Here is a 25,243-nt window from a genome sequence, read left to right on the forward strand (position 1 = left end):
GTGAAAGGAAGAAAATAGGATGGTACATTTAGCACAGCAGTGAAACAATGAAACACTGGAGGGCATTGAGACCTTTCTACTCTGTTACTGAAATGCCAACCTTCACCATTTCCAGAGAGGATTTTACTATGAAGGTCCAAATTGTTGGATGAACTTTTCAGCAGCATCTGGAAGAAGACTTCTAGAAGAGAACATCTTTTTTCAAGGATCGATTTTCGTTTTCACCTGAAGAAAGGAGAATTTGCAAAAAAAACAACAACAACCTATGCCTCCTGGGAATAATAAAAGTAGGTTGTGTCGTCTTTTAGATGGCATTCAGAGTCTCCACATTGTATTTGAAAAAAATTATCAAAAGTAACTCCTGTGGTGTTTTCCTCAATTCATGGAGACTTAATCACTACTTAACTGAATGTTTGATGGTTGCAGTTACTTAGAGTAGAGAAAAAGACTCTTTGGTTAGATTTGTTTCGATTCCTATCCTTTCAAAATCCAGACTTCCACATCTAGGGTAAGTGAAGTTTTGTAACTTTTGCACTTCTGGAACCACCTCAGCCCCTTTGAAGCAAAAGTTGGACTAGAAATAATTCCCCTTTCCATTAATTCTTTCCAGAGGAAGGGGAAACCTAAAGCTTGCCCCTCTATGAATGCCAAGGGGCATTTGAACATCCATACGAGTGACGTAACTGGGCCATTGAACTTCTGGTGACCTTAAATGCATCCCACAGCATTGGTGAGCATATTAGGAGAGGAGGGTCTAAGTACAGAAGTAGAACCGGCACTCAAGAAACAGCCTTGTGTTTCTTCTGGTCAGCAATCAATTTGTTAGCAACAAACAACAGGATTAGCACAGTCTACTCCTTAACTGACATTCTTGTGTTTAGAATTTATTTATTTATGTGATTTATTTGATTTGTCAATCGCTTACAAAATAATAGGTGTAAGTATAAACATGAGTAAGAATACAGAAGATAGGTACAATTAAATGGGGACAATAGGACAGGGACAGGAGGCACGATGGTCCACTTATGCACGCCCCTTACAGACCTCTTAGGAATGGGGTGAGGTCAATTAAATTTGAATTATCTATTGAAGCAGATGCTTGGATCAAATCGAGAAATATATTAAGTATCTACTGTACTGCAAGGTTTACATTGGCTCCTTTGGCCATATATTAACTGGTATGATCCACCTGTAGCTCTGACGTCAATTAAAACGTGAACTCTGTCCTCAGCCTAGTGATCTAAAGGACGCTAATTTAAGGGGCGAAGCATTTCCTTGTAGGATTAGCAAGGAGACACTGCAGCTATGAAAAGCTTTGTATTTGTCGGTGTTCTGTGGCTCGCCCTTGGTAAGTGGCAACCTTTTCTGGAAATCCTGTTTAATATCCCCTACTTCATTTATAAAAACTAAACTAAAACTGTATTATTAGCCCAATGATTCAATATAGAGCGATCCATCTCCGACTAGCCATTGATCTACATTGGGCGGACATCATGATCTCTAATTGTCAATAATGTTGAACTGATCCTGTTTCATCTTGCTTCTTTCATCAGCATTATGGCTGAACCAGGATCACTTGTTAGATAACAATGGAAAATAGAAGTCAAGGCTTGTGCTTGGTTTCTGATTTGGGAGTGGCAAAACCAAGATCTTGGTAGGCACAACTTGTGGCAAACAGACATAGACAGGGCTTTCCAGATAGTTTAAACCATGGATGGATCAAGTTTTTGACAGTTCAGAAGTTTAAAGTTATTTTCTCGGAAGCCAGAGCCTATGGAGACTGATTGAGAAGTCATCTAACTGCCTATGATTAGATTTTTTGAATTTTCTTTCCAGGATTTCATGATGTCGGAGATTTCTTGTAAACTGTTTTTCACAAGCAGAGCCTAAATCTGTGTAGGAGGGAAAAGGGAAAATTGTCTCTGTGCTATTTGGAAGTTTATTCCTGAATTTTGATGTCACAATCTTCAGGAATTCTAAAAAGGAGGCTGCAGGAAGCTCATGGCCCACCCCTGTTTTCTGTACTCACAGTAGTGGAAAAAAACTATGGGAATAACAACTAATTGAATATAGATTCTTGAACATGACAAACCAACTGTCTTTAGTTTGACTTAGTGTTACTTTAAAAAACTGATTCTCTTATTTTTCAAAGAAAGGCTTCAATCCAAACCAATCTTTCCCTTAGGAAAATACTTTCCAGAACAAGAAAAACATCCTTTTCCTCATTTAAAGAATCCAAAACAATGGAAAGGGCATCTTTCGATCCAACCTGAACTAAACTTAGCTTTTTGACTAAGGTCAAGTGTAGATCTTTTCCAGCTTAGCATTGTTAAAATTCTAATTTTTGCTCAAATATTTTTGCTTGCTCAACAATTTATCTAAGTCACAATATGTTTTAATCCCACAATAGCTGATGGACCAAATGCTTTCTTACATTTGATGGTGTTGGGGTTGGGGTGGGGTATAGCTCCATTTTAAAAACATTTTTCACAACAGCAAAAGCTGTAACAAAGCAAAGCAAAAGGTTTTAGCTTAGAAGATTTTTATTACTTGTCAGAGTAAGATAAGATGATTTTGAAGTAATTGAAATCTATTGTAATTGAAATCTACTGGTAATTGCTTTTCAATAGTTCAACATTGAGGGTGGGGGGATATTTTTCAAACTTTTATATGAATTTGCCCAGTCCTGGAAAAAAATCTGTTGTTTTAATCATATATGTAATTCTAGTGTTGCATATACAGCTTTCTTGAGACTATCAAAATTTCTAACTAAATAATACCATAGCTAATGTCCCCTTTCCTAAGACGTATTAAATCTCTTGAAAATATTCAAAGTACAACTAAGGTATCTCATAATAAGCCACTTTGCAAGTGATATCATTGGTTGTCTAGTAATACTTTATTAGATGTTGTAATTCATAATTTGATAATCTGTACAATGTTATATCAACACTTTGTATACCAAAACTCTTATCCTGGCCATTTTCAATACAATAATTTTCCACCAAGACATTAATAAATATGGCAGAAAATAAACATAAACATGAGTTTGGATTAAGTGATTTTAATGGCTCTATTCTGTTAAATAGCAACTACAAAATATATGAGTATTAGTTATCCATAAAATATATTTAAATTACAAATTGGTTTTAGTTCTTTACGTATTCAAATTTATATCTGTCGCCATTTGCAGCTGTCTGCTAGTAAACCATAGCCATACAATACAATGACAAAAAATTATGCTAGAAATATATAATATGACATTAAAATTCATAAAATGAAATCAAGTAATATGCCAATAATGGGGATCTTGAGATAAGTATGGCAACCTGAAGAAATTTTTCTGAGAATATTTTTTTTCCTACTGGATTTACAAATGAGACTTATTAAAACCTCAAAGAACCCCGTGTGATTGAATAGAGAAGAAATGAAAAGAAACCAAGTCTTACGGCAATATTTGAATGATCTAAAGATTAAGAACGTTAGAAGAAAAAGGAAGGTTTATAAAATTGGGTTATTTGATCAGTGTTAAAATAAGTATGTTGTTGCTTCTGGCTACCCATTTTGGATTTTCTGTTGACATAAAGATGAAAAAGATGAGGTTTTATGGATTTGTTCATAGATAAGAGATGGAATATGGGATAAACAGATGTTTATAAACTTTAAGGTGGTGAAGAGTCACTGAATTTATTTATTTTATCTATTGTTATAAAGGTTTGAAGTCAGTGCTTTACATATTTCTTCTTTTTCTTTCTTGGGGAAGCCAGATTCACTTAACAACCATATTATTCACTTAACAAATACAACAGTTCACTTAACAACTGTGGCAAAAAAGGTCGTAAAATGGGGCAAAGCTAATTATTCTTAATTGGCACTAAGCAACGTGGTTGTTAAGTGGGTCACACCCAATTTTATGACTTTTTTCCCCAAGGCCTTTAAAAAAACCAGAGTTGGTCAGTGAATCTGGCTTGCCCCATTGAGTTTGCTTACGGGAAGTCAGCTAGGAAAGTCATAAAAATTTATCAAGGGACCTGGGATGCTGCAACTGTCATAAATATATCTCAATTGCTAAGCACTTGAATCACAATCACATGGCCTTGGGCACTGTAATTGTTATAGGTGTGAAGGTTGGTCAAAAGTCATTTTTTTTCAATGCCATTGCAACTTTGCATTGTCATAAATAAATGGTTGTAAATCAAGAACTAGCTATACACAAAAGCAGCCATATCATAGGCTGAAGTTGCTAATGTTGATTTTAATACATTTAGGTAGTATAGATACTGCAGCCTAAATCTGTTTCCCTGACAATTTCCAGAATTCTCAGCAGTGAATTTTCAGCGATTTGGTTAAGTTTTGGACTATTATGTTTATTTGAAAGAAGACAATCTTGTTTTTAAATTATCCCCTTAATAAAAGACTATTGTAGTCGGAAATAAATCAATAAACACAGATGCAGCTACAATATTCGGCTTTCACATTAAAATTTAGATGGCCAACTTTAGCTGAAATCAATGTCAATAAGTTCCCACTCCAATAAATAGGTGATATAGCTTTACATATGTATATCCAATGTATATTCTAGCCAGAAAAAAGAGGCAGGGGCCAGACAAAAAACAAATCTATATTGATTATAATTAATTAAAACAATCGCCTGTGAAATTACACCCTCCGTTTTCAAAATTAATCAATTCCTATCCACATGCAGCGATCATTCTCTTTTTCATAAACAAGATTTCAGTCACATATGGGCACATCCTACTATACATGTTTTCATCCTACTTTTCGGCTAAGGCAGGAAATTAACCAAGATGGAACCTACAGGAAATGAAAGAGCTACTCAGAGAAGGGAAAGAAAGAGAAGCAAAGAGGAAGCAAAACCCAGAGGAGATGAGACAGCAACCAGAGATAACTGAACAAAGAAAGACAATTATGTTTTGGTGTTATAAAAGAGTTAAATTCACTGCCCCCCTTCTTAAGCAACAGCTAATTTTTAGGTTAAATTTCAAAAACACAGTCTTTTTGCCGCCATTTGCAAGGAGATCAAAATAGTAAATCCTAAAGGAAGTCAACCCTGATTCAGGGGTGGGATTCAAATTTTTTAACAACCGGTTCTGTGGGTGTGGCTTTGTTGGTAGGTGTGGCTTGGTGGTCCTGTGACTGGGTGGATGTGGCTTGGTGGTCATGTTATTGGCTGGGCATGGCCAACTCAATATCATTTACATTGAGACACACATCTCTTTGCCTGGCCTCTCAGGACTGTGGGGATGCTGCAACAGTCATAAGTGTGAAAAATGGTCATAAGTCACTATTTTCAGTGCCATTGTAACTTTGAATGGTCACTCCACACAAGCAAAGTACCAGCAAAGGAGGGGGAAAAAACTCCAGAGAAGTTCCTGAGACAGGAAGTCAAAAGGAAGTCCTGCCAAAAATGTAATAAGGGTTAATGGAGAGGCAGTTTCTGTCAGCAACACCAGAATGTTTCCTTCCTGCCTTCCTTACAGGATTAGGCCAGTAATTTCTTCTAACAACCGGTTCTCCGAACTGCTTAGAATGTTAACAACCGGTTCTAGCGAATAGGTGTGAACTGGTAGAATCCCACCCCTGCCCTGGTTGCTCTTTGTAAGGACAGATATACCGAAGCTGAAGCTGAAATACTTTGGCCAACTTAATGAGTGGAGAGGACTCCTTGGAAAAGACCCTGATGTTGGGAAAGATGGAAAGTGAAAGGAAAAAGGGACAGCAGAGAATGAGATGGTTAGATAGTGTCATCAATGCAATGAACATGAATTTGGGCATGTCCAGGACGGGGTCACAAAGAGTTGGATACGACTTAGCGACTGAACAACAACAGTACTTCTTATTCATTTCTTTGTTTTCAACACTCTTTTTATCAGAAGTATATCTATACCTTATCTTTTCTTATCAGGGTATGTAAGGCCATCCTCCCAAACCATGATTGACTATTTAGCGAACAGTACTGGTGCTGGTAAGTAAGATTTAATTGTCTGGGGCCTGCATAATTTTGTTGCCTACTGAATGAATCTACTAGCTATAAAATTGCTTCACCTCTCCTTCCCCAAAAGCATTCATTTTCAAATAGATTTGCATAATTCAGGGGGGATTCCGAAAAATGTGTAAGTGCACTTGTTCTCCCTTCTGAGAATTGACCTTTTTATTATCATGTTTAAGAGACTTTAACATAGACTGCCATGTTTTTAGTCAAGGCATGTGAATTCTTCTTCTGACAACTGAAGAAGTATAACTCAAAGTTTGGATATGTTATTTGAAGTTAGAACTAGACTTAGTATGAACACAATGTGCAGGTTTTATGTGAGAGAACAGCAAAGGATTTTTAAAAAGCCCCCAGCATCTTCTTTATTTTCCAAAATTTGCTTGCAACTTTAAAAGAATAAAATCATTGCACACCACTTTGGTTGTTAGTTTGCCAAGTTCTTTAGAGGACAAAAATGTAAAATGAAGTCATAGAGCATATCTCTGGGGTTAATAGAGAGAGAGGCGGAGTGAAAGTAGGAGGCAGGAATAAAGAGGAAATAAAATGAAAGAAGTAAAATAAGTAGCAAAAGCCAGCATGCAGACATGATGGTTGCTTAAGCAAAGCTAAACTGAAACTTTTAGTTCTTGCTATCCAGGAGAAGATCTACTGGTTCTCCTGTTCAGCAGAGTCAGTACAAGGCCTGAGCGAACCAACTTGATCAGGCAGATGATGATGAACCTTATTAATACATTTATTTTAATTTTGTTTTTCCTTTAGAATCCTGTCCTGATAAGAAGTCTACCTATGGTGCTACATGTCTCAAGCTCTACAGCCAGGTTATCTACCAGTGTCCTTATGGGTTCTACTATAATAATTTCACTTGTAGGCTAGGTGAGTAGTGGTCATAAGTTTGATTTTAAATGTTAAAAACTGTCATAAGTCACTTTTTTTCAGCGCCATTATAATTTTGAACGGTCACTAAACAAAATGTTGTAAGTCAAGGATTACTGATGTAGGATTAGCATATAAAATCCTAGAAAGTTAATAAGCCAAAATTATAATCTTTATTAGTAAAATCATTAGGAATATCAGGAAGCTTGCTTTCAGAATGGTAGGCCAAGAATGAAATACTACCCTGTTTCCCTGAAAATAAGATAGCCCTAGTCTGGTTGTTCATGGTGCCATGGCTTTGAGGCGAAGCAAGGTGATGGTGGAGCTGTCCCATACGCCCACACTGACTTACCTCAGGACTCCCACAGCCAGGCCACCAATGCCCTGACATGTGCCTCATGGCGGCAACACCAACAGCCATGTGCAGCAGGAGCCCACATAGCTGCTGGCCCATTTCTTCTGCTTGCTTATGGCTTCAATGGAGTAGGAGGTCAAGTGGTGTGTTGGTGCTGCAGCCGCAAAGTGAGGCAGGAATCAGGGTGTGGATGGCCTGGCTGTGGGGGCCCTGAGGTAAGCCAGTGCAGGGCACATGGGGCAGGTCCACCTCCCCACGTCTTGGTGGCAGTACAGACACATCATGCTGCCTCCTGCCCTGCCATGAGTAAACAGAAGAAGTGGACATGGAAAAAATATATTACATCCCCTGAAAATAAGCCCTAGTGCTTATTTTCCAGCCCAAAAGAAAATAAGATCTGGTCTTATTTTCAGGGAAAGATGACCTGGAATATCCATCTGCCCATCATTAATAATATTTTGAAATGTTTCCTATTTCTTTCCTAGCCCCAGAGGTCTCGTTTATACTTTGGGATAAAATTCAACTTGAGTCAAGGCCAATGGAAGCCTTTTTGATGGAGGAGATACCTAGCCCTAATCAGTCAACAATAAACCCCAACCCTAACTCCTAACCCTAATCTTTCAGCAGTAAACTCTAACCCCCACACTAGTTCCTAACCCGAATAAGACAGCAATAAGGGCTGTAAGAACACAGGCCGACTCTAAGAGACAGATTTCTTTGATTATGTATGTGAGCCCATGACAAAATAGTCCTTCATATTACCATCAAAGCTGAATTCTTCATTAAGATTCCATATAACTGAGTCATTCAAAATGTATTGACTATCACAGGGGTCCCCAAATCCTGTCCATGAGCCTGTACTGGACCACGACCCGGGCCACGACCTGTTGGGAACCGGACGCACAAGCAGCAGGCAAAACTGCATTTGTGCAAGTAGTATTCACTCAAAACCATCATTCACCAACAGAAAGTCCAGGCAAGAGTCCTGCAAGAAGTTAACTGAAACTGTAGTCCTTATCAGCTCATTTGATAAATGCAAGGCCATTAGGTCCCAGTCAGGAGGCTGCAAATTAAGTCAGTTCAAACAGAGAAATAGACAAACCTCCGTTCTGGCAAGGCAATCTTTGTCGCATGAAACACACAAGGAACAAACTTTCCAGAAATGTGAATGGTTGTCTGTGACAACCAAACCACTCCGCTTTCCTTTCCTCCCTAGCCAGGGAGGAGCCATTCAGCATCCACATTTGTTTTGCTTCCAGAGCCAGCTCACTGTCTTATGTTGTTCACCTCTCCTATCTGCTCTGCACATACGCGCATCTGGAATAGGCCCCAGCTGTTCCTCCTCCTCACGCATCTCTGACTCCAAAGGCAGCTGCCTCTCTGGCTGGGGAATGCCCGACGACCCTGGCTCTATCTCTGTGTCCATTGCTGAGCATCAATCAGAGCCTTCCCCAGGCTCCAGAACTGGCTCAAGTTCTTCCCCAACCTCCTCATCGTCTGAGTCTGCCACCAGCTCCCCTGGCAGTTGGCGGGCTACAACACATCCCCTCTTCCCACCTCCTGCCCCCTTTGCCCCATCACTGCCACGACCAGTCCACAGAGGTGGAAAGGTTGGGGACCACTAGACTATCACATCTGGCATAAAGTGCCACACCCCATAGTTAACAGCCTTGTTTTCAGACTGTTGAGAGTGATTCAACTGGTCATTTTAAACAGTAAGAAAGCCTGGATTGGGTAGGTCTTGCTGCAAAGAAGGAATCACTCTGCCTGATGGCCAAGGAATGTCAGTGTGTCTTTTGGATGACATCTACTGTAAACCATAGAATAACTTCATTTAAAAAAAACCCTGAAAATATGTCTTTAATTCAGGTTTGACCTATTGTGGTTTTATTTGTAAATCCTAATTCGAACTCCAGCAACACAATGCTTTTTCTAGGGAATCCTGGAAGATCTGAATGGGTACATTTTGCTGTTTTCCATTTCTGGTCTACTGCTGGGAAAAACAAAGCATATGGTTATATAATGATTTTTTTTTTTACTTTTAACATCTGATTGTCCTGATATTGTATAACTATCTGTGATTCCTACTGTAATTTCAGGGAAAGTATTCCCAGGAGAGATGATTCTGGGTACCCCTTTTACTAAGTCTATGGAAAACCAAACAAGTGAAAATTATCAAAACTTATATGATAATCTCACAACTTTTGTAAGTTTACTTTTTTCTGACTTCTCTTTTACTCTCAAAATAGATGCAGATACAGTGTATGTGTGTGTGTATACATACCTCTCTCTCTCTCTCTCGTACCCATTCATAACTACCTCCAAATAATACAGAGAAAAAAATGTTCTGATTATGGTGTTCGTCATACTCATTACACCCAGAATTTCTATTTTAATATCTTCATTGATTGAAATTTAACTTTCCAATGATATTAAATATTTGAGATCCCATATCATCAAAGTTTATTTAATGCATATAACATTCAAAAAACTAATATAAAAATTACTATAATATTAAAAATAATACATGTATTAAATCTGTAAAGTAATAATACATTTCTGTGCAATATAAATAATTTTCAAACATTTTAGTATGCAGTTAAAGCAAGCAATTATCTAGAACAAGAAATGGATTGATCTAAGTGGAAAAGAAAACCTGCAGAAATATTACTTCTTGCAGGATGCCAGAGAATCGAAACCTGGTATAAAAATTATTCAGAAGAGGACCAATTCAGAGCTTTATGAAAATGCCTCCATGTCTGTCTGTCTGTCTGTCCCTTATCTTTATATCTATCTATCATCTATGTATGCATCTATCTATCTATCTATCTATCTATCTATCTATCATCTATCTATCTATCTATCTATCTATCTATCTATCTATCTATCTATTCTCTTTCTCTCTCAATATCCATCTATCTCTATCTATCTATTCACATATTTAGTTGGAATCATTTTAAAATGGATTATTGTTTTAGATCAATTGTTTAATATCTTGGAATAATCCAGTTTTGCCCAGACTAAATTCTAGTGTTATGCAGACAACCTCTTACAGGTAGTCCTTGATTTATGACCACAATTGAGCCAAAAATTTAAGTTGCTAAGTGAAACATCTGTTAATTGAGTTTTGCCCCATTTTATGACCTTTCTTGCCATAGTTGTTAACTGAATCTGGCTTCCCCATTGATTTTGTTGGTCAGAAGTTTGCAAAAGATGATCTCATGACCATGGGACACTACAACTGTCATAAATATGAGTCAGTTGCCCAACTTCTGAATTTTGATCAGGTGACCAAGGGGATGCTGTAACTGTCACTGCTGTAAGTGTGAAAAACGGCCATAAGTCACATTTTTCAGTACTGTTGTAACTTTGTAACTGTTTAAGTTGAGAATTGCTTTTATTAGCTTTGGCCTCTATGATTTCTCTCTCCTGTCCTTCTTTGGAAGAATTGCAAAGGCAATCTGAAGAATCTTATGTCCAAATCTTAGACTATGATTACTCTTAAATATGGATAGTGGAACGAAACTAGTTGCCCAAGTCATAGTTTGAACTTAGGTCCACTAATCCTAGTTTGGCTAGATTTGGACATCATGAGAAGCTGTGGCTGGACTACAACAGAGCAAAACTCCTCTCTAGAGTGAAACGTTTCCTCTTAATGTTAAACCGTGTTTTAGTTTAAGAGATGAATCCAAACTCATACCCATGTTTATACACATCTCCTTTGTTAAACTACTGTAATTCACCTTTGGATCTCTATCTGTTGAGGTATTCCCGTCCCCATTCATTTTTTTAAAAAAAATTCCCAATTCTCAGCTTGATTCTTACTTGCGTTGTATTAAACTTTTGCAGTTTGACAAGACATTTGAAAATCAAGATTTTCGGAGCATAAACATTCTTAGCGTGAAGTAAGTGTGATGGCTTTGTTGACATGTATACCATATACATTTTGATATAGGGTATGATTATATGTGTATGTGTATGTGTGTGTGTACACGAAAAGAGCACCAGGTCTTATTTTCAGGATGGGGGGAATTTCATCCACTGACTCACCTCGCTTGCGTGCATCAGGAACTTCTTCAGCTTCAGATAGCTGCAGCCAAGTCTCGCACACCACAGCCTATTTCTTCTGCAGCCAGCAAGGCTTTCCTGAAGGCCTCTGTAGCCAATTATCAGCTTGAGGCCTTCATGAAAGCCTTGCTGGCTGCAGAAGAAATGGGCTGAGGTGTGTGAGGCCTGGTTGCAGCTATGCGAAGTTAAGTAGCAGGGCTGCTCCACCACCACTCCATCCCCACCCTAGCTTAATTTTTATTCATGAACCCTGGAGTGGGCGGGGTCTTAATTGGGGCTTATTTTGGGGTAGGGCTTATTTTGGGCATACATGTAAAAAATCAAGCTAGGACTTATTTTCTGAGTTGGTCGGGGAAACACGGTGTGTCTGTATATGTGTGTGTGTACATACACACACACACATTTATATACACAAACATTAGAAGTGATATTCAGCAGGTCTGGAGCAGTTCTAGAGAACTGGTAGCGGAAATTTTGAGTAGTTTGGAGAACCAGCAAATCCCATCTCTGACTGGAGATTTTACAGTATCCTTCACCTGCCATGCCCACCAAGCCACACCCACAGAAACCGTAGTAAAAAAAATTGAATCCCACCACTGACACACATATACATATATACGTACATACAGGAGTGGGATTCTACTGGTTCCCTCTGGTTCTATAGAACCGGATGTTATGATTCTGTTCAGTTTGGAGAACCGGCAAATCGTGCCCCTGGCTGGCCCCACCCCTTCCCTTCCCGGCCGCTTGTCTCTGATGAGGCGGAAGATAAGTTGCTGGAGCTGCCGGGCTTTAAGCCTGGAGCAAGAATCCCTTTCTTTTCCCCGCTCCCCACCCCTATCCTATTTGAAAGACATTGAGTTTGTGTTGCTGACGGTGTCCTCCATGTTTCCCAAATGAGATAGATCGAGTGGGAAGTGGCTGGTGTGTGCGCGTGTGAATTTAAGCCTCCTTCCGGAGGGGAAGCCCAGAGCGCTGCCGGGTCGCCTCCTCCAAGCAGCGCGCCTGCCGGGCTTCCCCTCTGCCGCGTGGCTGGGGGCCAGGTGTGAGCGCCTGCGAGGAAAAAGGAAGCTGAAAGTTGCTGGGAAGTTGCTCGGGTTTCTACAGCTTCCAGGCTTAAACTTTGCACAGGCAAAGTTTGCAGGCAGGAGCATCTTCCTGCCGAGGAGCAGGAAGGGTTCTGCCCAGAGGGTGGGCGGGCTGCTTGGAGGAGGTGACCCAGCGGCGCTCCGGGTTTCCCCTCCGCCATGCGGCTCGGGCCAGGCGCGAGCGCCCGAGAGGAAAAAGGACGCCGCAAGTTGCTGGGAAGTTGCTCGGGTGCTGGGAGCCGCGGTTGTGGTGAGCAGCTCGTCAGACACGTACGTGAGGAGGAGGGCTTTTAAAGTGCTGCCCGAGCAGGACCGCCAAGCCGGGAAATGGGGCACCAAGGCAGGGCAAGGCTCCACCAGCAGCGGCCTAGCTTTAGGTGGCTCCAAGCAGCCCGCTCCAAGCAGCCCACCCGCCCGCCGGGCGGAACCCTTCCCACTCCTTGGCGGGAAGATGCTCCCACCTGCAAACTTTGCCTTTGCAAAGTTTAAGCCTGGAAGCTCCGGGAAAAAAAGGGGGATCAGCAGGGACTCACCTTCGGAGAGGTCACACTCGAAGGTGATTTCGAACTCCCAGCCAAGGCCTTTGCAAAGTTCTTTTCTTTCCTACCCCGAGAGCGCTCCGCACTGTTTTGCAGCTTTGGGGGCCACGCGGCGCAGGGTGATTTTTTTTCAGAGGCGGGCCGGATTGGACAGACCAACGGGCCGGATGTGGCCCATGGGCCATAGTTTGCCCACCCCTGCATTATTCAAAGCTATGAGAACTTGAATGGTCACTGAATGAGTGGTCGATAAGCGAGGATTACCTGTAAAAGATCTCTGTGAAGAGTTGCAGCCTGCCATTTTTCAGGATGGTCCTTCCAATCCTTATTTCTGCTTCCAAAGCTCCAACCAGTTTGTATTCTGAGCGAGCATCCCAAGTCTTTATGAGTCTTGATTTGGAAGCCTCCCTTCAGTTATATTTTATAAATACATTTTTTTTAAAAAAAATGTATATCTGTGTTGCCTTGGCTATTTGCATAAAGCACCATTTTTTTCTACTCAGAAAGCTCAGGCTTAGGTGTTCCATCATTGGAAAGACTTTGAAGAAGGGACTGTGGACAGCCACTTGTCTGAAATGGTATAGGGCCGTGATGGCGAACCTATGGCACGCGTGCCAAGGCGGCACACAGAGCCATTTGTGCTGGCATGCGAGATGCCAGCAAACTTACCTCATTGCGCATGTGCACGCCTCACGGCTGATTTTCAGCCCGTTTGACGCCTTTTTCAGCCGCCCAAAGGCTTGAGGAAGGCTTCTGTCGGTTTCTACAAGCTTTGTAGGCCGAAATCTAGTGACAAAACAGAGCTAGATTTCGGCCTACAAAGCTTGTAGAAGCCTGAAGAAACCTTCCTAAGCCTTTGGGAAGCCGAAAAGCGCCTCAAACAGGCCGAAAATCAGTTGTGAGGTGCAGTACAGGTAAGGGGGCTGCAAGGGTGGGTGGGTAGGATTGTGCGCGAATATGTAGGGGATGTGCGCATTGCCTTCTGGGTCCCGGCACACAAGTGCAGGCGTGCAAGCGTGCACACAATTTTTGGCACAGGAGCCCCAAAAGATTAGCCACCACTGATATAGGATCTCCAGCTTGAGCAGGGGGTTGGACTAGAACAGGACATATGTCCTACATTTGTATATTAAACACTCCCATTCAAGTCAAAAATTGATTTCCCCCACAACTGAAAAACCAGTAGGCCAGGGTTGGGGAAGCTTTTATGGCTCACTCAGGAATTCTGGGAGTTGAAGTCCATAAGTCCATAAGTGTTAAAAGAGCCAAGTTTCCCTACCCCTGGACTAGAAGACCTCCAAGGTTATTCTGTATCTGTTCCATCTTTATATCCCTTTGCAACTCAGCTCTTTCTGGTTGGGTATCAAAGTTTGCAGATTTTCTTTGTAATGGCTGCTTTGGTTTTAACCATAATAAACTTGAAAGTTTTAGTGAACTTAAAATACTGGAATTAATAGCCACCTTTCTTAACATACCTTTCTTAACATTTGTGAAATTACTCTTTCAGATTATCTCAAGGAATTTCTCAAAGGGTGAATAAGGCAGGAAACGAAACTAATACTACAGTTACACTCATCGCTGCATTTGATGAAAAGGCACATATGACAATTCAGAAATTGGAAGAGTCTGTAAATAATTCTTCTTTTAAGGATGACTTCAGTGAAGTATCATTTACACGTATGTATATATTAAAAAGGTTGATTCAATCCTGTCATTTTAAAACTACTAGAGATTCCGCAAGGTGCTGACTCCAAATGTGTGGGATTACACATGTCACATGGCTGATATGTCAACCAACCAGTCACAGATACTTTACTTTGAAGAGAGTTGTTCTGATCAATTGGACTATCGCTTGGTTCATATGCCCCAAGGAAGAGGGGAGTCAACCTATTCTCCAAAGCATTCGAAGGCAGGACAAGAAGCAATTAATCAAAGAACCAACCTAGAACTAAGGAGAAATTTCCTGACAACTATTAATCAGTGGAATGGTTTTCCTTTAGAAGTTCTGGTTTAGCAAGGGGTTGGATTAGAAGACCTCCTTCCTTTCCAATTTTGTTATTCTATTATACACTGGATTAGGCCATGATTTTAACAACTATATCACATATACAATCAATGGGCTGCACCTATACATCTTCAGATGACTTAGCACAACTTAGCTTGGAATCATCTAAGTTCAATTCTTTTATCTACTAGGTAGGGCAATGAAAAGCAGTAGTCAGCTGACACAACTCCTTTACTCTTTTTTCAAATTCAAAGGTTGCGTCACACATCAAGCTAAGCCACAACTATGACTTATATATTTTTGGTTTTGCATGAAGTGTGAATCCAGGTCATTGTGGTCAGTAAATTATGGCAACATATATACCAAGCTATGCTCAACGAAACATTAGCTAAACAATGACATCTTAATGTGATGCATATTGTCATGCCCCTGTTAGAATCTGACTCCGAGGGAGAGGAAGAACAACCGACAGGGAGTGGGTGTGTGGTTCCAGAGGTTGTGGACAAAACTGGGGAAGGGCACAGGTTGGCTGGGCATTCAGAAGAAGACCCAGGCCACCCCTTCTTCATCCTAGGGCATGCAGGGAGGAGCGGATCAGGGAGAAACATGAATGGCATGGTCTATGGGGGAGGAAAGGGCCTTGATCCTCTTCTTGGGCTGCAGCTGTTTAAAAGGACAAACTGTGCATGGGCCAGTGCTGGAAGCAAAGCGTGAAAATATTTGTAGTCTGTCCATTCTTATCTGAGTTCTGGCATCCTTCCCAGTGATGTTTTGATATCTGTGGACGTCTTCAAGCCCTTATCCTGCCTTGTCTCCTTAATTGCTTCAGTGTGGTATGTGTTGTTTTTTCTATTTATAATTTATATGTATTTTGAGCTTGAACGGAGGTTCTTCCTTTTGTGCAACTGTTTGTGGGGGAGTTTTTTCTCCAGTCAATGATAATTGGACCTTTCAAGCCAAGCTGAAGGAATTAAAGGGACTTTGCTGGTTTTTGTGACTTTGTTGCTTTTGTATCCCACCTTGGGTCATCACATATATCATCACATATATCATCACATATATCCTATTGAGTGAGAGTGATGCAGATTAGGTTTTTTAGATGTTGCACATTGCTGCATTTCCTGATTCTTGCTTAAAACAGGTAGCAGATGTAACTGAATTGTTGTTCAAGTGCAGGCAGGCAAGAGTCAGAGGTCAATTGGTATAATTATTAATGAAATATGAAATAGTCACCAGATTAGGTAGATATCGTGTCTAGAAAGGAGGCAATAAACTTCCACAGCTACATGTCTATAGCAATTCTCAGTCATCCAGATCATGGTTGTCCCAAAGATGCTTTTTTCAAGAGGCAAATAGACTTTATTGTAGACATCCCAGTTTCATCCAATAAGCTTCTTCAGTTCTGACCTGGTGGGGAATGGAAGCAGAGGTGGTATTCATCAGGTTCTGACCGGTTCTGGAGAACCAGTACCGAAAATTTTGAGTAGTTCAGAATACCACTTCTGACTGGCCCCACCCCCATCTATTCTCTGCCTCCTAAGTCCCAGCTGATCAGCTGGGTCTTCTTTTGTTGCCCTGCATGGGAGAATGGAGCTGGAAAGCAGGTTAATGGGGTGGGGAGAGAATGGGGATTTTATAGTATCCTTCCCCTGGATTGAGGTGGGAATGAAGATTTTACAGTATTCTTTCCCTGCCACTCCACGTCCACACAACCAGTAGTAAAATTTTTTGAATCCCACCACTGAAGGATATGTCTGCCAAATCTGTCCATTCCCCACCGTCCAATCAGAGTTGGAGAAGCTTCTTGGACGAGAAGCGAAACATCTTCAAAGGAAAACAAGAAAGCCCAGTTGCCTCTTGAAAAAAGCATCTTTGGGATTTCCACAGCTACAGGTTAGAAGAGAAGAGAAGAGAAGAGAAGAGAAGAGAAGAGAAGAGAAGAGAAGAGAAGAGAAGAGAAGAGTTTATTCGCAAAGTTTGATTGGACATACAAGGAATTTGTCTTGGTGTAAATACCGTATTTCCCCATGTATAAGCCACCCCTTTTTTCCAAAATTTTCAAGCCCAAAAAGTAGGGGGGTGGCATATACAAAGCAGGTACACTTTTTATACGTGAAAAATGCATAAAATAATAAAGTAGGAATAAACTGGTTTTCCAGCAGTATGCTATACTTTTTTGTAAAAATTGTACATGATGATATGATTACGAGTGCGAGTACGCGATAGAAATGCGTACGCTAGGCATCGGCCTGAATGCTTCGTTCCTACTCTCGTTCCGATGCGTAGATTGCTAGCGTCGCCTGCACCGCTTTCGGCGTCATGACCGAAGTTGTAGATCTAGATGTCGAATTTTGTTTCTTTGTAAATTTTCTTTCTTCATAACTTGTTTCTCTAATAAAATATTTTTTTCAAAACTTCACAGTCCAAAAATTGGGGGGGTGGCTTATACAAAGGGGGTGCTTATACATGGGGAAATACGGTACTTTCAGTATGCATAAAAGAAAAGATACATTCGTCAAGAGTCGAGAATCATAAGGTACGCCACAATAATAGTCATAGGGTACAATAAGCAATCAAATCATACTAGGAAATAGTCAATATAAATCGTAAGGATACAAACAACAAAGTTACAATCATACAGTCACAAGTGGGAGGTGATAAGGAGTGATGAGAAGATTAACAGTAATAGTAGTGCAGATTTTGTAATAGTTGAACAGTGTTGAGGGAATTATTTGGTTAGCAGAGTGATGGCTTTCAGGGAAAAACTGTTCTTATGTCTAGTTGTTCTGGTGTGCAGTGCTCTATAGCATTGTTTTGAGGGAAGGAGTTGAAACAGTTTATGTCTGGGATGTGAGGGGTCTGTAAATATTTTCACAGCCCTCTTTTTGATTCGTGCAGTATACAGGTCCTCGGTTGAAGGCAGGTTGGTAGTAATTGTTTTTTTGCAATAATAATTATCCTCTGAAGTCTGTATCTGTCCTGTTGGGTTGCAGAATCAAACCAGACAGTTATAGAGGTGCAGATGATAGACTCAATAATTACTCCATAGAACAGAATCAGCAGCTCTTTGGGCAGTTTGAGCTTTCTGAGTTGGTGCAGAAAGAACATTCTTTGTTGTGCTTTTTTGATGATGTTTTTGATGTTAGGTGTCCATTTTAGGTCATGTGATGTAGTAGAACCTAGAAATTTGAAGATCTCTACTGTTGATACTATGTTGTCTAGTATTGTAAGAGGTGGTAGTGTGGGAGGGTTTCTTCTAAAGTCTATCACCATTTCTATGGTTTGTGTTCAGTTCCAGATTGTTCCGGTTACAGTTGTATAACCTCCTGTCTGTATGTGGATTTGTTGTTGTCTCGAATGAGACCAATCACTGTTGTGTCATCAGCAACCTTCAGTATTTTAACTGATGAATTGTTTGAGATGCAGTCATTGGTATATAGGGAGAAGAGAAGTGGAGAAAGCACAGTCTTGGGGGGGCCCTGTGCTGATTCTACAGGTATCAGATGTGATTCTGCCTAGCTTCACCTGCTGCTTCCTGTCTGTTAGGTAGCTTATGATCCACTTACAAGTGTGTTCAGGTACCACTAGTTGGTTTAATTTACTTAGAAGAATATCTGGAATGAGGTATTGAATGCTGAACTGAAATCTACAAAGAGGACCCTTGCATAGGTATTTGGAGGTTTGGAAGAATTACAATTCAAAGTCCTGGAAATGTATGACTTAAATTCTGTATTCGTGAGGCCTTTAACTTAGTATTTAAATAAAATAAATACCACTGTATAACTTAATCAACCAACAGCATTAGTTGTCTAAGGATCGTAACTCAATAGAAATTTATATATTTAAATATTTAACCACTCTACCAGATTTTGACATGTCCAGTTCAGGTATTTAGTTAATTTCAAAAGACATAGAGAGAAAAAACACATTCCTTCCAAAAAGCTTCCCTTGTGCCATTAGAAACTGAAGTGAAATTCAGTTACAATCCAGTCATACTCACTGGCACCAATTCCATAGGATTTTATTATTTTTTCAGCTCTATCTGGAAATGTCAGGAGCAGAACCTGGGCCTTTTGCACGCAAAATCATGGACTCCGCCACTGAGTAGAAGTCCTTGAATGTCTACTATTGAGGGAGATATTGTTTCCTCTCCAGCTACTTATCCATGCTGTTCTACATTTTATAGGTATATCAGGTTGTGATATTGTCTTCTGTGATAAAGACACTACAGACTGCAAGGATGTTGAGGGCAGGATTCCAACATGTGAATGTAAACCAGGCATGGCTAAGAATTACTTAGAAGACAAAACTTGTCGAGGTAAGACTTTGAAGGCAATTTTCTGAGGTAAATGTGGTTAGCTGTCTAGCATAAACCAGAGTATCTTATTAAATATGGTTTTGCGAATCAATAGCCTTTTATGGCAGAAGATAATTATTTTTTTTCTATTTTTTTTTAAAAAAGTGAAATGATACCACTCACTGAATCACTCTATATGTGCATGTGCACATATATATGCATGTGTGTTACATGTTAGAAACATTATTCTAGAAATAGGCATTAATAAAATAATGAGAGCCACAAATGGAATCCTAAATTTTGGAGCTTCCCACTCAGGGGTGGGATTCTACCTAGTTGGGCCAGTTCTGTAGAACCAGTTGTTACAATCCTGCACGGTTCAGGGAACCGGCAAAATGTACCACTGGCTGGCCCTGCCCCGCCCACTCACTCCTTACCTGGTATGCACGCCATCAAACTTGCTGCTAAGTTGCTATTTTTCCTTTTTTTCCCCCTGACCATCAGCAGTTCTGCTGTGCAGAGAGATTTAGATTAGCTAGAAAGCAGGAAATCGTTGGATTTCTTGCTTTCTAGCTAATCTAAAAACAGAGCTGAACCTTCCTTAGGACTGAAGCTTCTATTTTTCTGTACAGACTCAGGTAGCAGATTCCAGAAAGATAGACCTTTGAATGAATCTGTGATTCTGTGAGCAACTCAATCTGCCTGCCTGCTTTGCCTGATTTTGAGTAAAAGTTGCTCTTTTTAAAATAAAAAATTCAATATTTATATACATGGTGTGTTGTGAGTTAACTTTGTGACTTTGCTTGCTAGCAAATTTTATGAGTTTGCTTGCAAGCAAATTTTATGTGACAGACTCAGCTAGCAGATTGCAGGAAGATAGATCTCTGAGTGAATCTGTGCTTCTGCAAGCAACTCAATATGCTTGCCTGCTTTGACTGATTTTGGGTAAAAGTTGCTTTTTTAATTATAAAAAATTAAATACTTATATAAATATTTATAATATTTATATACAAGCCACACCCAGCCAGTCACATGGCCACCGAGCCACACCCACAAATTAGGCCACACCTACAGAACTGGTTGTTAAGAAATTTGAATCCCACCCCTGTTCCCTTTGTAACTCTGGGAGACTGGGAATTGTCTCCATACATATAGTTCCCATACTTCTTATTTCTGAAAAAGTACTTTTTGAGAAAGTGCCTTTAAAATTAGGTTCTAAGGAATACATCTAGCAGAAGAAAGTACTAATTTAAGAAATGATTTGAAGTAAGAATATAATCAGCGAATCTCTGCTCAGTTTATTTATGCAATATATCCTCAAAGGTTGCATACAAGTACTCCTCAAGGTATGAATGTAATGGAGCCTGCGCATTCCATTCGTAACCCAAGGATTTGTGGGAGTGAATCTCGTACCTTGAGTGGGATCATTCCTTCCTTTTGCCCACGCATTCGCTCGTTAAGTGCACATGAAGTATTTCAGGGGGGGGAAGGCCATGGGCGGGGCAAGTGATGGGAAAGGTAACCTACTTAAGACTATCCAAGGCCTCACTGACCCTCTGAAATACTTCATGCTCCCACAATTGTTTTCCCCCAATCTGCCCAATCTGCCGAGCCAGGTCACTTACCTTGTGAAGATCTAGCAAGCACTCTCCTCTTCAGCCTCTGCCTGCACCCCTTTGTTTGAGCCTCCGCGGGCCTCGCCCACAGGTTGCTGGCCAAAATGAAGATTCTGAGGGATGAATCCCTCTGACACTCTGTTCATCTCTCCGTGGGCCTCCTCTGCCCTATTGCTGGCTGAAATGGAGCACCTGGAGGCCTCCTCAGCCTGTTGCAGGCCAAAATGGAGCCTCTGGGAGCTGGATCTAAATGTTTAAAGGAACCACTGGACTGCCATTGCCTTGCTTTGGTTCCCATATGACCTATTTTCAGTCAATGCTTTGCTAATCCTAAATTATTATCTGTTCCTCCCCTCCTGAGTGCAGCCTGTCAAGGCTGTTCTGCAGAAAAAAATGAATTCTGTTTCATGAAAGAAAATCTCGTCCCCGAATGCCGATGTCTGCCAAATTTCGAGAAAAAGGATGCAGGATGTGAAGCGTAAGTATGTGATTAAGAAAGCCGTCCTCCTCCAATGTATCTTCATCCCTTGTGAATGGGTGGACCTGCCCATGTCGTTTTTGTGAAAAACAAAATGGAAGCAGTTTGTCATTGCCTTTTTCCCCTGACTTCCTTTGTAGACTGGCATTCCTCTTTTGGCCTCCTGAGAGAGCGATTTAGGCTTCTTTGTATTCCAAGAATGACCAAGGTTGCCTAGCCTCTTGTGCTGACCAGAGTTTGACTGCTGCGCCAAAATGATATGATTTCATGGGATGATTTGCAGTCTGCTAATCTTTTCTAAGCAGACACTAACTGCAGAGAGAGATGTGGGAGCCAGTTTAGTCATATCATGATAATATGCATCATAAGAAAAAAAAGAAGCTCATCTAAGACATAGAAAAACATATGCTCCTAAGTTATACACAATATGTTCTCCCACTATAAATAAAACAATCCTTCTACAGGTAGTCCTTAACTTACAACCATAATGGAGCCAGGAATGTATGTCCTGATACTCGTAACTCAAAGCACCCACACGATCTAATTTTACAACACTATTTTCAGGGGTGGGATTCAGTTTTTTTAACAACCAGTTCTGTGGGTGTGACTTAGTTGGTGGGTGTGGCTTGGTGGTCATGTGACTAGGTAGGCGTGGCCAACTCGACATCACTCATGCAAGGGGTGCTTCTCCTCGCCTGGTCTCTCATGACAGTGGGGATGCTGCAACGGTCATAAGTGTGAAAAATTGTCATAAGTCACTTTTTTCAGTACCATTGTAACTTTGAATGGTCACTAAATGAACTGTTGTAAGTCAAGGATTATCTGTACAAAAATACAAAAGGCTTCTTTGCTTGCAAAAAGCTGCCCTAAATATCAATCATTAGATTAAAAATATCTTTGTGCCACACCCTGGGTCATCACACTTTGAGTGGTCACAAAACAACCGGTTGTAAGTCAAGGACTACCCACATGGGAGAAATCTTGATACATCATCAATTACTCACACGATGATATTTTGTGTTTGCTTTTAGGTGCAGCATTGGATTTTCTGGAGAAGGCTGCCAAGATAGTATGTATTACAAGGAGAATATTTTATTTAAAACTGAAAACTATTTCTAGGGGGAGAGATATGGTAGACCATCTATAATATAAATTATATCAGAAAAGCCCCAACATGAAACTTCTATTCATTGAGAAAACATAAGGAGAAATACCACATACAGACATACATAGAGAACCATTTCTGAACCACCCCCTCACTGAAAACTGCTATTTTTAAGGTTATATTTTCCATAAGCATAATTTGAGGTGGATGTGAGCGTAGGAGAGTACATTTGTACGAGCCTTCTGATGTCATATTCATGTATAAAAGAGCCACACACCTTGCAGTACAATATCACTGCTTCTCATCTTTCTAATGAAAGCAGCAAGCTTCTATGGACACCCCTCTGTTGCACTGTACCATTTCAAGTACCTTTGTAGAACATCTCTGTTGCAATATCTCATAAATATATATTATGAAGAACTTCAAAGAGATAGTCGCTAGTTATGTTTTGCTCAGGACCAAATAAATTCTTGAAGCATACCCAGTTGCCGCAGCTGAAGTTTAGCAATGTCAAAACCAAGGGACTCAGATATTCTAAGCTTTCCAAAAAAGAATCCTGCTACCAAAATGTAATAATGTGTCTTATGTTTCCTAAGATGATCATAACACAATGTTGTCCTGTGGAAACTCTTTCCACAAAACCAAAAGGTTCCCCCCCGCCTCCCCCGGAGAAAGATTTGTTCATTTCTTGCTTTAACTTTGTTTTAAAATTTGTTTTCCTCACAGAGTGGGGGATATAAAGTGTTATAAACAGGATATTATTTCACTTCAGCATCGTGAATGTATGTTATAAAAGTTATATCATAGAACGCAGCCAATTTTATGTGGTCGGGTTCAGTCGCATAATTTGTCACTCACACTTTAGACTTTAACACAAGGCTCTGCTTTCCCCCACTTTTGTTGGCACTTTGCATTTGGTTCACTTTCAATTAAATTCCCCCCTCTTTCTTTCTCCCCAAAAACCCTCTGAACCCCAAGAGGCTACTGCTTTCCAATGAAAGAAAGCCTCAACGAAATCTTTCTATGAAGTTTGTTGAGGTAATTTCCCATTAGGAGAATGAGTGCATACAGGGAGACGTATAGAGAGTAGTGTTGGAATAATACACACAGAGCACACAGATACACTGTACAGTAAATGTAGGTTTTTACTTCCAGAAACGTTAAGCAAAGTCCAAACGAGCAATCCAAAATCATTCACAGGTAAATCAGTCAGTTTTCAATCCAGGGATAATTCAATAACAAATTCCAGTGTCAAAAACAGTTCAGTATCAGACTTACATTAAATCCAAAAATATCAGTCAATTAGGAAAAATGGAGGAACGGAAATACTTTCCAACAGAAGGAAACAGAGAGACTCACTCAGACACACTCTCTTCTGAGACTAAGACTAAAACAACCCAGGTTTCTAGCTCCGTCTTGTGGCCATTTGAAAAACCACATCCAACTACAGTTTTGCATTTTCGTAAAGATATAGTACTAAAATGTCTATCCTATTTCTAACCCAAATACCTGTTAGGTGACTTATATTCCTAACAAAGTTACCTAGGTGATTATGCCTATCAGATGATAAAATATTTGAATTTCCTTCTCCTTCCATTCATCTTCAAATGGATATTTTTTTCACTTATATTGTATCTCAGAAATGATTTATTTCTTCATTTCCTTCCCATTCACTTTTTCCAAAGGAAAAAGAAGAATCAAAAATTCCTAGGGATGAGGAGCAATTAAATCAATTTGGATAAAATCAAGCAATCAGTGACCTTTAATTGTCTTCCTGTCAACATGTGATTTGATAAGCATAGGGGAATCTCTGTTACTTTCTGCCTATTCCATCCAAAGTGAGAGACCTCTCTATGCAGAGACAATCCAGAATGGAAAAGAAGAATAACTTTTTTTTAAAAGGTGGGGAGAGGTTAGAAAAAACAGAACAAGAAATAATAGCCCCATACGTGACAGAAAAAATTAAAATCTATTTTCCTTTATATGTAACAATGCAAAAATAAAAGTATTAGAAGATCTCATATGGTAGCCATGGTAATTTTGAAATCTCTTCTCAGGTTACATGGCCATCATCATAGGAATATCTACCTTATGCGGTGTTCTTCTGGTGGCTTTAATTGGCGTAACCATTTGCATCTTAAGGTAAAGTTTCCCCTCGCACATACGTGCTAGTCGTTTCTAGCTCTAGGGGACGGTGCTCATCTCCATTACAAAGCCGAAGAGCCAGCTCTGTCCAAAGACGTCTCCATGATCAGGTGGCCAGCATGACTAAACTCCGCTGGCGCATGAAACACTGTTACCTTCCCACCAAAGTAGTCCTATTTTTCTACTTACATTTGTACATGCTTTCGAACTGCTAGGTTGGCAGAAGCTGGGGCAAGTAATGGGAGCTCCATTATGCGGTGCTTCGGTTTCAAATGTCTTGGTCAGGTACAAATGATTTTTGGGAAGGGATGGCATTCAAAATCCCAGCAACCGGTTCTCTGCCCAGTTGCTGGCTGGGCATGGCCATAGTGGGTGTGGCCTACCAGAACTTCTGGGAGGCCTGTTTTTTGCTCTCCCCAGGCTCCGGAGGCTTTCCTCAGGCCGCTGGGAGGGTGAAAACGCCTCCCTGGGCTCTAGAGGCCCTCCAGAAGCCAGAAACAGGCCCATTTCTGGACTTCTGGAACTGCCAGGAGGCCTGTTTCTCCCCCCGCCACCCGAGCCTCTGTGCAGACCCAGAACTTATCTGCATCCAAAACAGGCTGTGTGGAGACTCCTTGGAGGGATGGAGTGGGGTAAACGGGGCCAGCCAGTCGGTTCAACT

General features: G+C 40.5%; 1 protein-coding gene across 1 annotated transcript in view; it reads left to right on the top strand.

Moving 5' to 3' along the window:
• Positions 1-1,305: 1,305 nt before the first annotated feature.
• MUC13 (mucin 13, cell surface associated) overlaps positions 1,306-25,243 on the top strand; it is a 29,213-nt gene continuing 5,275 nt past the window's right edge. Inside the window, exons 1-10 of the mRNA XM_026707869.2 lie at positions 1,306-1,348; positions 5,927-5,986; positions 6,773-6,886; positions 9,341-9,447; positions 11,091-11,146; positions 14,444-14,613; positions 19,128-19,259; positions 21,221-21,332; positions 22,364-22,401; positions 24,495-24,579. Of these exons, the coding sequence (XP_026563654.2) occupies positions 1,306-1,348; positions 5,927-5,986; positions 6,773-6,886; positions 9,341-9,447; positions 11,091-11,146; positions 14,444-14,613; positions 19,128-19,259; positions 21,221-21,332; positions 22,364-22,401; positions 24,495-24,579 (917 nt within the window). The remainder of the gene's footprint in view (positions 1,349-5,926; positions 5,987-6,772; positions 6,887-9,340; positions 9,448-11,090; positions 11,147-14,443; positions 14,614-19,127; positions 19,260-21,220; positions 21,333-22,363; positions 22,402-24,494; positions 24,580-25,243) is intronic.

Source organism: Pseudonaja textilis, chromosome 1 (genome assembly GCF_049901715.1).
Source record: "Pseudonaja textilis isolate UNSWEBS1 chromosome 1, rPseTex1.2, whole genome shotgun sequence".
Lineage (NCBI taxonomy): Eukaryota > Metazoa > Chordata > Lepidosauria > Squamata > Elapidae > Pseudonaja > Pseudonaja textilis.